This window comes from Barbus barbus (assembly GCF_936440315.1).
Source record: "Barbus barbus genome assembly, chromosome: 34".
NCBI classification, from domain to species: domain Eukaryota; kingdom Metazoa; phylum Chordata; class Actinopteri; order Cypriniformes; family Cyprinidae; genus Barbus; species Barbus barbus.
The window spans coordinates 21,548,865-21,564,562 of NC_136762.1; the positions used below are offsets into that span (position 1 = coordinate 21,548,865).

Here is a 15,698-nt window from a genome sequence, read left to right on the forward strand (position 1 = left end):
CTAAGAATAGCCTGTTGCTTAATGACAGCATTCTCCAGGAAGTGACATCAATTTGGCAGGAAACATCAGCACAAACATCAATAAGTATTCTGTGATGTTCAGTGGTATGAATTGGGGTGTCTTACTACGAAACATCCCATCCCGTTGTATAAAATATCAGAAATCAGTATAAAAATATGTAACCCTGGAGCACAAAACCATTCTTAAGTTGCACGGGTATATTTGTAGCAATAGCCAAAATTAAATCACATGGGTCAAAATGATAGATTTTTTATTTTATGCCAACAATCATTATTAATTGTATATTAAGTTAAGATCATGTTCCATGAAGATATTTAGTAAATTTTCTACTGTAAATGTATCAAAACTTCATTTTTGATTAGTAATATGCATTGCTAAGAACTTCATTTGGACAACTTTAAAAGCGATTTTCTCGATATTTTGTCAAATATTGTCCGATCCTAACAGACCATACATCAATGAAAGCTTATTTATTCATCTTTCAGATTACGTTTAAATCTCAATTTTGAAAAATTGACAATTAAGACTGGTTTTGTGGTCTATGGTCACATTTCAAATGTCAAAACACTGTAAAAAAGTATAATAATAACAGGTTTAAACTGACAGCTCATGTAAGCTAACTTTGGCTCTGTATTTACATCCTTTTAGGTTATACCTTTTTAACTGTCTCATTATCAAGTTATAATTAGCAAAAATTAATGAGCTCAAGATTGACCGGAGCATTTTCTTTTTTAAAGTATGGTATACTGTTTTACATAAATACTGCATTAAATTACACTAAGAAAAGTCTGTATAAATACAGCCTAATGTACTGTGTTAATATGTCTGACACATCTTCTGATTACAAAGGCATTTGTTGCCAAAAAGCCCCATCCATAATTGGCTAAGCAAGTAATATACAAAGTGTTAATTAGATATTGAGGCAAGGGACATGCAACACAGACAGCAATTTGCAGTTATTTTATTTGTATATAATTCTAACAAATACCATTAATGGTAATGCTAATGGTATAGCTAATTGCTTTGGACAATGGCATCTGATAAATGAACACGGAAATGCTAAACTCTGTACAATGCCAAAATGTGAAATTATGTGGGTAATGTGGAAATTAGTTGTTACAGTTGTGATTATGTCTCTGGTATTAGAATTAAAGAGAGAAGGTTACTTGGGTATCAAGTATAACTAGTCACTAGTTAAAGAAAAGTTAAAGACAAGACGTTCTCTTAAAAAGAGACACCTACTTACTTGTATGCGTCACATCCAAATAGAGCTTCGGCTTCTACTAACAGCTGGAATCTCACAAACACTCATCAGGCCAAATACGCTGTTGACAATCTATCACTATCAAGTAGACTGAATTACCCTCGTCAACCTGTTTGAAATTCATGCCATGATCAACTGCAGTTTGTGCAGATGGACCCGACAAGACAGCTTCAGCTTCCAACAAAGCGTTTGTCTCCTAAAGCCACTTTGCGTCATGGGAGATGGGGGCTATCAGACACGAGATTGTGAGCATCAGATTGTGGCAATTCAGATGCAGATAAAGACCCTTGTGTCCTTGTGTGCTTCAAAGCCATTCATTTCCATATCTACTAAACCATTCAATTAATCAATAAACTAGCGCCTCATTGCGGTAAAAACCCTTACTTAACAAGAACAAAGCAGTTTCATTTTACACCTGTTGACAACACTCGACGGCCTCTTTACTGAGAGCTTAGGCTGTTGCTAAAGGTGAGGCTAATGCCCTAAAGATGTTTTATTTACATTTATAAACAACATTACTTTCAGTTGCTAAAGCTAACATGCTAAAGATGTTTTATTTACATTTATGAGCAACTTTCATTACTTAAGTAGATTTCGCTCACGTGTTAAAGATGTTTTGAGATTTATGAACAACTTTCTTCAAAATTCTTGTAGAGCGTACTAAAGATGTTTATGAGGTAGATAGGTACAGCTAATGTGCTAAAGATGTTCTATTTACACTTTTGATCAACTTGAGTTCGTTAAAACTACAGCTAATGCACTAAAGATGTTTTATTTCCATTCAAAAACAAGTTTATCTTCGTTTATTTAAATGCTTACCTAAACGCTGACAGTAGCAAATGTCCAAAACACACTTCTGACGACATAATTCCACAAACTAGGTATGTGAAAATACTACTATATGCAACAGCCTTTTAGTAGGCTACCTGACAGATATTAAACAAATAAATAGTCCAGGCATACTGTTATTGCAAAAAAATCATAGTAATTGTCAGTAATTGTAATTGAAGTAATTGTCTTTTGTTACAAAGTCAGTGTTGATGCTGTAGCTGCAATTCTTTTAAGGAAATGAAGATGGAGATGGAACTTCTTAGAAACTGTAAGGCACAATCTGGAGAAGTTGTATCTGTAAATTTATTCTTTCTAAATTACTGCCATCACAAATGTTAAAGAAAAAATATTACATAAACTAGTCAATCATCAGGTTCTGGACAGCTAGTCGAACATCCTGACCTATCTGCATAGTTTCCTTACACCTTGGATACGTGAGAGTGTCCACATCTTTACCAATACCAATATAGATCTCGCAGATATAGAATGCTTTTATGGTTGCTTGACTAGTGAATGTCCAGCGCTCTCTCCACCCTCAATACCACGACTGAGGTGCCCTTGAGCAAGGCACCGAACCCCCAATTGCTCCCCGGGCGCCGCAGCATGGCTGCCCACTGCTCCGGGTGTGTGTTCACGGTGTGTGTGTGTGTGTGTGTGTGTGTGTGTGCATTTGTTCACTACTCACTGCTGTGTGTGTGCACTTGGATGGGTTAAACGCAGAGCACCAATTTTGAGTATGGGTCACCATACTTGACAATACGTCACGACTTTCGACTTTCGACTAAACTGACCTTCATAACCACTAACTTTTCTAACTTCTATAGCAGAAACATGGACAACAATGCATGGCATTGAGCTTCAAGTAATAAAAACCCTGAATCATTACTTTCTTTTGAATACTGCAAAAAGTTGCGTGCTTCGAAGGTCTTACTGCAGTTTCACACACCAAGCGACACAGTATGTTCTCCGTTGGAGGCATGTCACCGGGGTGAAAGAATGCTAGTTCTCACATCTCTCATATGACTAAATGAGTGCTTTGCACCATGTGGTGAGTGCACATTCTACTGAAGATCATTATGGGATGCGTCACTGACAGGGACCCCGTTACTTTTTTTATTCCCTTTCATTTTGGGCACAGGGCCGGATCATTTGTCAGAGGCAGTAACAGATGGGCCCGTACCAAGCCGCATTCCCACAATCCTACGCTACCAATTACTCAGAGCTCTGTTGCGTCTCTGAGCCAAGCTGATGATGGCCCTGATGAAACTGGATCAAAACAGACGGAGAGCTGTAAGAGAGGTAAACTATTTCCCCTGTACTATGAAGGTACGCAACATGCGGGCGTATTACTACTATGAAAGTGATGACATTCAAAGAAGGTTAATGTGAACAGGACTTGATTTATTGGCTTGTTTGACTGTCTGAAATTGTATTTGTCTCTGCTATTGCAATTTAAAATACAGTATGCAATAAGTTAGGTTGATTTCCTAATGTATATAAAAACTGTGGCTCTTAAGAATGTAGCATTGAACTCAAAACAAAAAGTTTGCCAGGCAAAATAAATGATAGAAGTACAGCCCCTCAGGTAACAACAACGACAGCATAAAAACCCCATTATACACATTATGAATGCTACAAATAGTGATAGACTTACAACAAGGTTAGGCGATGCGTCTCATTTCTAAACACTTCACTAAACATCTAAACTCTTGTGTTGTGTTTTCGGAACAAGTTTGTCTTAACGCAGAGTTTTTATTCCCTAAACAGCAGCCAGTAAACAGAAGTGCTGATGCAGCATTGAAGGGCTGGAGCTTTATTTCCATTGAAAAGCACAGAAGGTAAGGCTCATTCGAGTCCTTGAGACAATGAACATAATAAGAGGAGAAGCAATGATTCAGCAGGAACAATTCAGCGCAGTCCAGAAGGACCTGTAAGAGTGGAAGGTCTTTGATCGATCTAGTTTGCACAATTCCGTTCGCCAGCAAAGAAGTTTGTTGTACCATTAAAGAACAGACAAATCAGGAAAAGTTCTTTGGTCTCAAATGGTCTCCAAAAAAGAAGCAAAGTATTGTTTTACTCATCATATTTTACCATTTTTTACACACTTCTGAGGACAAAATTTTACAGAAAACGAAGCCTGTCTTAAGACTTTTTAATAATATTTTATTCTTTCTTTTATTCTGTATAGCTGTAATGAGAATCATCTGGAATTATTCATGATTTAGAAACAACAACAAAAAAAACACACATACACACATACACACATACATACATATATATATACACACACACACATATACATATACACACATAAACATAATGGTGTTATTTTATTTAAGCAAAGGGTTTAATTTTCTTTAAACAAAATATATATATTTAATCTTTTCGAAAAATATCTTTTAGAAAAAAAAAATATCTGAACATGTTTTTTTGTGAGATTCACCCTCTCTTGAGATTAAGAATATAATAGGCACCTAATTATTCTAGATTACACTTTGCTGGTTGTAAAATTGCTTTATGATTACAAGACAGCAAATGAATAAAATAGCAATTACAAAAGGGAGACAAGCATTTCTCTGTGGAAATCCCATGGCATATTTATGTAGATTAGCAGCATGTTTTATATGGGGGAGGGATGTACTCAAAAGAGGTGCAAGAACTTTACTAAAAACGTGTTAAAAAGCTCATTTGATCTGTGAGGATGTTCTTGATGAGTTTGACTCCGTTTAGCAACTGATCACAGTCCAGAAAAAATTCAGAAGCTCAAGCTCAATTTCTCTCAAGCTCAATATTTACAGGCGTCAAAAGCCCATTAAAGTTGTCTGAAGTCAATCTCCAAGGAAAATTGGGTTGCTCCAGTCAGCAGTGTTAGTTAACCAACGAGTGACACTAAAACATCAAACCCTGGAGCAGAATTGATTTGTTTATGAATAATTGATAAGAAATGGGGTAATACAAACGTATCTTTAGAATTTCATAATTACAAAATAAAACCTCTGTATCCATGTAGCACAATGGATACATAAAATTTGTGTCAAGAAAGTGAAGGACAATAAAGTTAATATATAAACTTAATTGTCTTTAAATTTAACTGAATGGTGACAGACGGATGGACAGAATGATAGCTAGAATGGAGGGTAGAACGATAGAAGGATTGAACGATAGATAGAACAATAGAATGATAGATAGAACAATAGAATGATAGATAGAACGATAGAATGATAGATAGATATATATACAGTAGATCGAACGATAGAACGATACATAGACAGATAGATAGACAGAGAGAGAGAGAGAGAGAGAGAGAGAGAGAGAAAGAGAGATTTATTTCCTCAAATTCCAACAAATTAAACCAAATTTTATGGCATTACCAAATGCAGAAAAATTAAGTCCCATTTTAGGGAAAAATTCCCGAAATGATCACAACAGCAGCAAGATATGTATCAGCCTGTCACAAACTAATACTATCAGCTAGTGGACAAAACTGAAGCAAGATCATTTCTTACATGTTGTACAAAGGTTTTATTTTTTATTTTATTTTTTTAAAGTCTTAAATATTTTTCTTGTTTGTGGAAGAGGGGAAAAAAAGAAAAAGAAAAAAGAAATTAATTATTTTACAGATCTATTCTTGTTCTATGTATTATATAATTGTTTGTTCCTTATTCATATAATGGCAATACTGTGCAAGTCATGCTAATAAAGCTCATTTGAATTTTTGAGAGAGAGAGAGAGAGACATAGAGAGGTAGGTAGGTAGGTAGGGATAGATAGATAGATAGATAGATAGATAGATAGATAGATAGATAGATAGATAGATAGATAGATAGATAGATAGATAGATAGATAGATAGATAGATAGATAGATAGATAGATAGATAGATAGATAGATAGATAGATAGATAGATAGATAGATAGATAGATAGATAGATAGATAGGTAGATAGATAGATATAGTCAGATAGATAGATAGATAGATAGATAGATAGATAGATAGATAGATAGATAGATAGAAATAGTCAGATAGATAGATAGATAGATAGAAATAGTCAGATAGATAGATAGATAGATAGAAATAGTCAGATAGATAGATAGATAGATAGATAGATAGATAGATAGATAGATAGATAGATATAGTCAGATAGATAGATAGATAGATAGATAGATAGATAGATAGATAGATAGATAGATAGATAGATAGATAGATAGATAGATAGATAGATAGATAGATAGATAGATAGATAGATAGATAGATAGATAGATAGATAGAAATAGTCAGATAGATAGATAGATAGATAGAAATAGTCAGATAGATAGATGATAGATAGATAGATAGATAGATAGATAGATAGATAGATAGATAGATAGATAGATAGATAGATAGATAGATAGGTAAGATGATAGATAGATGGATAGATGGATAGATGGATAGATATATAGATAGAATGATAGACCGACAGACAGACAGACAGACAGATGTTTTCATGAGATCACCAATTCCATTTGGAAAGTGCAGATAACTTGTAGAAAGTTTACAGGCTGTGCAAAGTCTATTTTCATTTATAGTAACAAAATCTGAGTCTCACTCTTGACAGTCACACCTGAGAGTGAGAACTCGTAGACACCCGATCAAATGTGCAATGTGTGAGACGGGCTGCAGAATAAATCAAAATCCTTCCGCAAGACAGACAGATCATTAAACGACGTCCAGTAGCTAAAAATAAGAAGAGTGACCATAGATTGCTGAACATTTGTCTATCCTGCTAGCTTTGTTTTCTGATCGTGAATGTCTAGATATAGGTGGTGGATTCAGCTTTCTGAACAGCGCCAAGAACCGACAGCCACCCTGAGTGTTAATGGAAGGTTGTGTGTCTGTGGTTCACACACATTTTCCTCCATTCAATCATCAGTTAAGGTGTTGTTCCTAACCATTAGGAGAGACAGATACATGCGGGAATACAAGCTGTCTTCACAGGTTTCATATGAAGGCTAGCAGATATAGCTGATGGCGCTCAGAATCAGTCATGCTCTCAAACTCATCAAGTGTGAGTAACTGACGGCCTCGTTGACACCTTCACAGATATACTGAAGGAATAAATACACAAAAAAAAAAATCTCTCGCTGCATTCCAGAGCCTGTTGATTCGAAAATCACACAGAATCAAAAGCAAATGTGCTGTTTTTCATTAAAAATAGGTGTAATTTTTTGTGTCCCCTTGGGTCCTGAAGACATATTTGACGTTGAAGCGTGCAGATGGCTCTGTCTGGCACTTTGTTATCACCATGGTAACCTCATAATGGATTATCTAAATAAAGCAATGATTCATGAGCATACAGTGTACATTTACAAAAGGTGACAATGCATTAGGAAAACAGCTGGTTGGTTGCAATTAGAAATATGGACAGTGGTCGCATCCTGGTGCCTAGCTGAACACAATATATAAATCTCAAATGTTCTCATTAAAAATAAATCGCAGGTGAAACTCACAGGAATGGCGAGTAGGAATATGCTCGTCCTTGATTGTCCTCTGCAGCTACGCCATGTGTTGCTTATTAAATCTCTCTTTCCCTGTTTGCTGTGAGTCTCTCCGGTGGATATTTGTTCCGGTGCGACCCCGTAAACCACATTGGCTTCTCTCACGCCAGCAATGGGAGGGGGTGATTAAATAAGTTCTGATGAAATCCAACTGATCTAAATGCGGAGCTGCAGAGTGGCCCTGCCGCTTAATTTCCACCCGTTCATTCTTGTCTGGTCAACTGCAAAGGCATGTTGTGCAAGCCCTTAAAGAGGTGATCCATACACCATTAGTGGCCCACTGTGGCCCGAACCCCATGCTGCTCAGCGTAAAAGGATGCTAAGACAAGGGGGGCTCTGTGGTGAAGAACAGGGGCTCAGCAGGGAGCCTGTGGCCCAATATCCATCTCTCCAGGAACAGGTCCCTGAGAGAAAGCCAGGGGCCATGGAGCAACATATGCTCAATAAAAAGACCTCAAGCTTCAACGAGTCTGTCCCATCAAGCTACCGGGACCTAGCGGGCATAGAGATCTTTCACTCTTTCTTTTCTACATTTTCCAACTTGTTTAATCTCAGCCTCTTTAAATACAAAAGACATCTGGTTCGTGAAATATAGTTGAGGGAATTTCTGCAATAAAGATACAATACAGAGGAAAAATACAATACAGCGGAGAGCCCTTTGGTTGATAGAACGCTACAGATGCCTTTTTTTGATAATGTAGAATTACTCTGGGAAAAGTGAAATTGCCTCAGTCTGATAACTCCATTTCTGGTTGATAGCTGTAAGTAGAGATGATTTTAGGAAGTGCAGAAATTTCCCGACGGTGAAATTTGTGCATATAACTCCACCACTGTTGCCAGATTCTGCTTTATGTTGTGTTTAAACACTCGGGACTCGATATTTCAAATGCTAACAACCTCTGTATTCTTGATTCGGTACTTCAGCTCTCCGCAGATGTCAGGTTTAGCCTTCCCATCTTCTCATGTGTAATTCCTCCTCAATTGCCGGAAAAGTGTACCAAATTCCTCTGAAAACATGCTCTGTGTTTGAATCCACAGCCCAAAACCCTGAGCTAAGCCTTTTCAGCTTTAGTCTCAGCACTGGATCACATTTCTGGAACTACAGAATAACCCATGTTTCTGAAGACACACAAAATCATATCGACACCAGCAACATGAATCTGGGCCTTTAAACTCCCTTATCATTTTACACGAGAAGCTTACCCTGTCCATGCCCTTTCTCTCTCCAGAATTTGACAGATCTGTAATGCTGAGCTGAGTCGGGCTGCAGAACAGGGCCCTGTCACAACACAGTTAAAAATGCTTTAATATGCTCCCTTAATTTCCAGACAAGGCGAAGAAATGGGGACAGGAGATATTAACGCATGTCACTGTCAACCCTAAAAGCATATCAAAATATTGCAAGCTCAAACCCACATGACATATCTTTCAAGACATCTGCTTGTGTTTACGTGAGGGCAGGGTGAAAAAAATGGGTCAGAAACTGTGAAATATTTGGCACTAACTGCACTGCACTAATTAATCCACAGTGTGCTTTGGACGGCAATTTATGCCACTCAGTGTGAATGTGTAGGCACCTCTTCATTAAAAACCAAGGACTGTAACAAAGGACGTGACCACCTATCCAAGAGTCTGTCATAACTGCATCGCTCTTATTAAGCCTTGAGCTATCTGGCATATCATATTAGTAATACGCTAATACTTGGTAAATGAAAGCAGCTGGCTGTTTATTCTCAGGTTAAAAAAGCCTATCCCAATCTCAAAAAGCAGGGAAAATGGTTAAAATAGACTCGTTAGGTGGTTTAAGTGAATAAACAGCAGCGCTTCTCTTCTCATTATAATTGTGTCCTTGTTCTGTTTTAAGTCTCAGCAAATACAGTTGCCAAACAATCAGAAATGACAATGAGGGTGCTCTTCAAAAGAGCAGGCTAATTTCAATAATTTACCACTTGTTTACCTACAATCACAATGGCTACTTTGACACAGCCAGTGTTTGGATTGACAAGCGTATTTACTAGCAGGTGACTCAATTTGGCATTTATATGCAGAAAAGACAAGGGAACTGAATTCAATATCAATATTTTCTGGTGGTTTTCAAAACCTGAGAGAAGATGACAGCTATAAAATTAGAAACAGAGCAAATAATAAGTTGGGTGGCACGACAGGCAACTAAATGTCAATATCAATCAAACTGGAGTCACCCAGAATTAACTGAACAGTGTGAACAGAACCATATTTAGCAGTCAAAACTCTACAGACAACCACATTGTGCTGCTGTATGAACACAGTTTTATCTTTTAAAGCAAAATGACTGGCAGTGCAGGAGCCACCTGACTTCCGATGAAAAGTTACTGACTCATAAAATGCGAAGTAAAGAAAGCAGGATCAAACTTTACACCAACCTCATGCAACACAGCATAGCCTCTGGCAGGAATCCCACTACTTTTCTACCGGGGATGCTAAGCTTAACTCCAGCACATAAACTTCCTTTTTCACGGCACTGTGGTATGCTACTTTGTCTCAGTCAAATAGAGCCTTATGGTGCCTTGCATAGCTCGGAGGCAAGAGACCGATTCCTTTGGTGAGTGTGCTACCCCTCACTGGCAGCCCGAGGGTAACCTATATACCAATGCAAATCACAGCCATTTGTCGGAAAGATAAATCCCATTTTAGCATCGAGGTGCTACCGCTAGGTGACCGGGACGGGAACAGGCTGCTGCGCTGAGAAGGGAAAGTTCTTGCCACGGGAGGGTAATTCATTGCTTTACGGAGGGCCGTGTGGAAGCTGGCAGGCGCAATCCTTGATGTAATTCCAGCCTTGGGTGGTTAACTTGTAAAGGCTGATCAATTATTTACAGCATTTTTTTGTTCTACTCTCTAAAGAAGCCTTGAGGGAGAAGCTGAGAGCTGCTAGCGATGACAGGCTTCATATCGATTGCTCAGCATCGGCATGCTCTCTGCTCTCCTCCAGTTATCAAAGTGACGTGATGCTTTCTTATCTGAAAAGCATGTTAACAAATCTAATTTCTAATTTGGTTAGCTGATGCCGTACAAACATCTTGCAGCACAGACATCAGTTCAGGACAATAATTTCATAAGCACTATATAATGGGTCACAGCTGCCAACTAGAATATCTACATTTTGTCGTATATTAGCTTTACTGTTAGCGGCTGTGCTTTGTAATGTCCTTCAACAAGTGACAAGATGTTAAAAGTAGTCCAAATTTTAAAAAAACCAATGCCCAGCAAACAACTTCATCATATTTGAACTTACTGGACGACAATAGCAGCACAATGCGATTATCTCATCAATCCATGCGCTTTTCATTAGCAGCTCATTAGTAAGGACATAGTAACTTGTAAAATTGATTCATTGTGGTTAAAGTTCCTGCTGTGCTGGTCACTTGTCCCACAGCAGGGCATGCCATTAAGCTTTTTATCATTTACAGGCTTTCAATTGATTTTATCTTTCATTAAAACTTCTTGCCCTTTCTAACACTACACAAAGTTAATGAAGGCAACTCTACAATCATCTGAAATGGTCGCAATCAAATTACTGCAAGAAATACAGCACTGTGGACAACAACACACTCAATCTCACACGGCTAAGGTATTGAAACTGCAATCCAGGTCATCCAAACAGTGACGTATATCGTGAACCACTTCATAAGTCACGGTGAAATTGGACAGCTGCAGCGAGGGTTAGCCTGCCAAAGTCTACATTCAAACAGAGAGCGCACACAACGTCAAATACAAAGCCTGGGATTCCAGAATGCCAAAAACAATTGGAAGAATAAAAGTTGAAATTAAATATACGTGATCTTCCCAAGAAAAAAAGAAATGTGTTGTAAATTTGGTATAGATTATTTTTGTTCATGAGGAAAATTGAATGCAAATTATTCAATTATAATTATTCAAATATAAGATAATATGTATATGTATGTATTTAATAATAATAATAATAATAATTCATTACATTTATATAGCGCTTTTCTGCTTTTCTAAGCACTCAAAGCGCTCTACATTGTGAGGGGTGGCGTCTCCTCGTCCACCACCAGTGGACGAGGAGATTTATTTATTTACTTTTTGTCATTCAAATTCTTTTTTATCTTTCATCATTTGAACTGTTTTCATCAAAACTAAATTAGGCCTGCTCGATTATGGCAAAAATCATAATCACGATTATTTTGGTCAATATTGTAATCACGGTTATTTTAACACAATTATGAGTATTTGGTCAATATATGAGTGACATATTTAAATATAGTGATATATTAAATATATATTTCCTGTAAATAAGGTTGACATCTACATTTTAGAGATCAGCAAAATTATTAGTGTAGAGTATTAGTGTAACTGATATTAGTAACAAACAAACAAAAATTACTGAAAATAATTAAACAGTAATAAATTACTGTGTCAGTAATAAAAAAGCAAAGGACAAATGCAATAGAATAAAAAAATACAAATGAAAAAAACTGTGCTTTATGGTTTTTTTATGCAAGTCTCTTGTATGTAGTTTACAAAAATGAATGATCAAATGTAAAATAAAACAGCATAGTCTTCACGGTAAGAATGACATTTTCTTTGTTTCTTATTAAAGCTACAAAAGTCCTTCACTTAAGAGCAGTGTGTGATTTTGAATTAGTCTTTTGTTGTTTGATTAATATTAAGCACACCGTTGCAGCAGAAATATTAGCCCGCTGTCACTTTGAGTGGATCCAATTTTCCGTTACACATGTATTTTTAATTCTCAACTGTTTATGTTTAAGGTTTACGTGAATAAATCACTAAGCTATTTACTATTTAGGGCGTGCATCATGACCTAAAGTTGACTTTATGTTTGTGTTCTGTTCTGTTGCGCGCATAACGTTACACAGAAATCCTCCTGAGGAAGCGCAAGTTCTCTTTAGCGCTTTTAAAAACACGAATAATCGAATACATTTCAATAAATCAAGCACGTCCCATTTTGCCAAAGTCACGTTACATGATTTACTGATTTGCATGTGAAATTGGGCTTTTATGGAGGAACGAAAGCGCAAGGGGCTGGAAGAACGAAAACGAAAGTGGGTGGAATGGGGCGCAAGAATTCTTTTAACTCGATTAATGTATTTTCATAATCGTTGGAGGCCGAAATCGAAATTGTTTTTCGATTAATTGCACAGCCCTAGACTAAATTTCAGATTTCATTGTACACTGCATCATTTTGTAAACCATAATTTAATCAACTTGTCAGAGCAAATATCTATACCCCTACTTATTGATTATTGTGTATCTGTATTTCAGTAACACTTTAGTAAAAATGACCACTTCTCACTATTAACTAGTTGCTTATTAGCATGCCTATTAATAACATATTGGCTGTTTATTAGTACTTATAAAGCACATATTCTGCATTCTACATACCTAATCCTACCCAGTACCTAAACTTAACAGCTACTAAAAGTAAGCAGCAAATTAGGACTTTGAGGCAAAAGTCACATTTAATGGTTTAAAATAAAAAGTGTGACCTAAATTTCTTTTAGAATGAGTGGTAAATTTCAATTTACTCAAAGTCACCCTATTTAACAAAATCACTATTTAAAAAAAATTATATTAAGGGCTGTAAATGATCAACAGAGCACAATATCAACAGAAATCTTTAGCAGCTCTAAACTGGAGTTCAACAGATCGCAATAAATCTTCAGCATCTCTGACACACCTCACTTCCTGAACCCAAGCCAGAAGCTTCTCTTCTCAGCAGGCCTTAGTTAAAGAAGTTCCCGCTAACATCTGACCTCCACTGCTACCCAAAATATCCAGAAAAAATGAATGTTCGGCCTGTGGCTACCTCTACAGGCTCCACAGCGGGTTCAGCAGGGGATGTCGAGACCCCTCTAGCAGTCAGCGATATTGAGAGGGACTCACCGTTAGGAGTTGCAGTGGCTGGAGCGCTGACGTTCCCTGAGCCGGTTTTAACTAAGAATGAATTGGGGCCAAACTCATCTTCTGACTCAGAGTCCTGGCCGGCCTGAGCCCCACTGTTACCTAGCAACCTTCCCTGGCTCTGATTGGCTGCATGGGAAGGGGGAGGGTAAGGGGAGTCGACAGGGGAAGAGGAGGCAGATGAGCAATGAAGAGGAGGACCTGTAGACCACAGACACAAACAACACACGGGGGAGAACTTAAAAAACACCTCCAGATAACACCACGTAACCCAAATTAATAAATGAACTGAACAAACATGCAGAGAGAATAAATAAAGGCCATGAATGCACAGATAAAAGCTGTCTGTCTTGATTAATCTGTCTTTGCTCTTTAGATCTGCCCAGCTGACAGAGAGATTGACACAACTGACACAACTTTTTTTGCTTTGTGACTCCAAAAATGATTTTTTTTTTTTGTATTTTTACATTTTCCAAAGACAGATCGACAGACTAACTTTAACAAAACATCAAATGGAACATTCAGAAAGGATCACTGGTGATAAACAGTGATTGAAACGATTAATCAACAGTGAATGAATCAGTCATTGAATGAATCTCACAAAATCCAGGAGAGCCCAAAACCATAAGAAACTAAATAAGAAATTACATTTTGCATTAAGAAATCAAAGCCTATTTGAAGACAGTTAAGATATTTTTTAAGTTGTCAGTTCACTTTAATTCATTATATTTAAAAAAATAATTTAAATCTGAAAACATTCAAGGCAGCGTTATAAATATTTCCTTGAAAAAAAAAATATTACTTTTTTTGTAAACTTATCCAGACGTAAGAAAAACATTAAGAATATATTTTTTTTCAAAGCAATTAAAAACTTTTTTAAAAAGTTGTTTTTTTCTTGTGTTTAACACCATGCCACCTTCTGTGGCTATTTTCATGGTGAGAAAAATAATAACAAATTATTTCAGGTTTTTAAAAAAAATCTATTTTCACTACAAACTCTAAAACTGTTGTTGTTTTCTTGTCTATTCATTATTTGTAACATAAAATATATAAAATATATATTACTTCTTCCATATGTAAATAATACTTTTAAAAATAATACAAATTTGCATTACAGTAGAATGACATTTTGGGGGTAAAATAAGCATGACATAGTTGCTGAAAGGTTTTGTGAGATTGACCTAAATTACATAAAATCAAATTTACACAAGTTTCACAAGCAATGATATTAAAGTACTTTGAAGAAGTACAACTTTCACAGCACATGAGATTGAAACAGCCTGCTGGGAATATATATATATATATATATATAAAATGTGACGAGTCGGCTGCCTCCCCCCTGTCCATCATCACCACCCCGTCCCGTATTCGCCGCCCTTCACCAGGCTCCCGACGGGAGTGGGTGTGTGAGAGAGGAGGGGCGCTGAACACGCAGGGCTGGCGGCGTGTGATGAGGCGCACCTGACGTGAATAGAGCCTCATCACCGCCGCTGTTTAAACGCCGAGCGCGCCTCTCCTTGGGAGACCGGTCTCTTCCCCGTGCATGCACGCTGGTGTCCTCGTGGGTCCAGGAAGGGTGCGTCGAGGAGGACTGCCGCACCCGTTAGGCGGCTGACGGGCCAGAATGCCGGGCCGTCGAGTCCCCCAGAAGCGCCGGGACCATGGGAGATGGAAGGAGCCGCGCAAGAGACGCCGCCGCCACTCGCTCCCGGCCCCGAGAGGGGAGCGCGTGCGGCCACCGGACTCCGCCCCTTCCCTGGACCCTTCCCTGACGAACACTAACCTCCTTCACTAGCCCCGCGGCACAACAAGGACACCAGATTCCCCGTTTATTTGGACACTTTTCCCCCTTTGGCCACTTTTGTACATTTTATTGTTTAATAAATACCTCTCCGAGGCTTGACGCCACACTCACTGTGTCTGTCATTGGCTCCTCCCGCCACAATATATATATATTAAAATTGTGCTAATCTTTTCTTTTCGAGCAAACCCTTGTGAGATATGAGACTGCATAAGAACGAGAACAATAGCAGTATTTTACATACAATTATGTGGCAAGGTATAAATACCCATGAGCAAACATTTCAAGTACAAAAGTACTCGCACAAGTTCACAAAGTTTGCCCAG

At 37.7% G+C, this 15,698-nt stretch overlaps 1 protein-coding gene across 2 annotated transcripts in view; it reads right to left on the minus strand.

Moving 5' to 3' along the window:
• LOC306854394 (teneurin-4-like) overlaps nt 1–15,698 on the minus strand; it is a gene marked incomplete at its 5' end in the record, with an annotated part of 168,383 nt that overhangs the window by 119,764 nt on the left and 32,921 nt on the right. The window contains one exon of one of the 2 annotated variants that reach the window (XM_079392351.1): nt 13,554–13,772. The exons of the other annotated variant lie outside the window; for it this stretch is intronic. Coding sequence (XP_079248477.1) covers nt 13,554–13,772 — 219 coding nt within the window. The remainder of the gene's footprint in view (nt 1–13,553; nt 13,773–15,698) is intronic. 2 annotated transcript variants of the gene reach the window in all.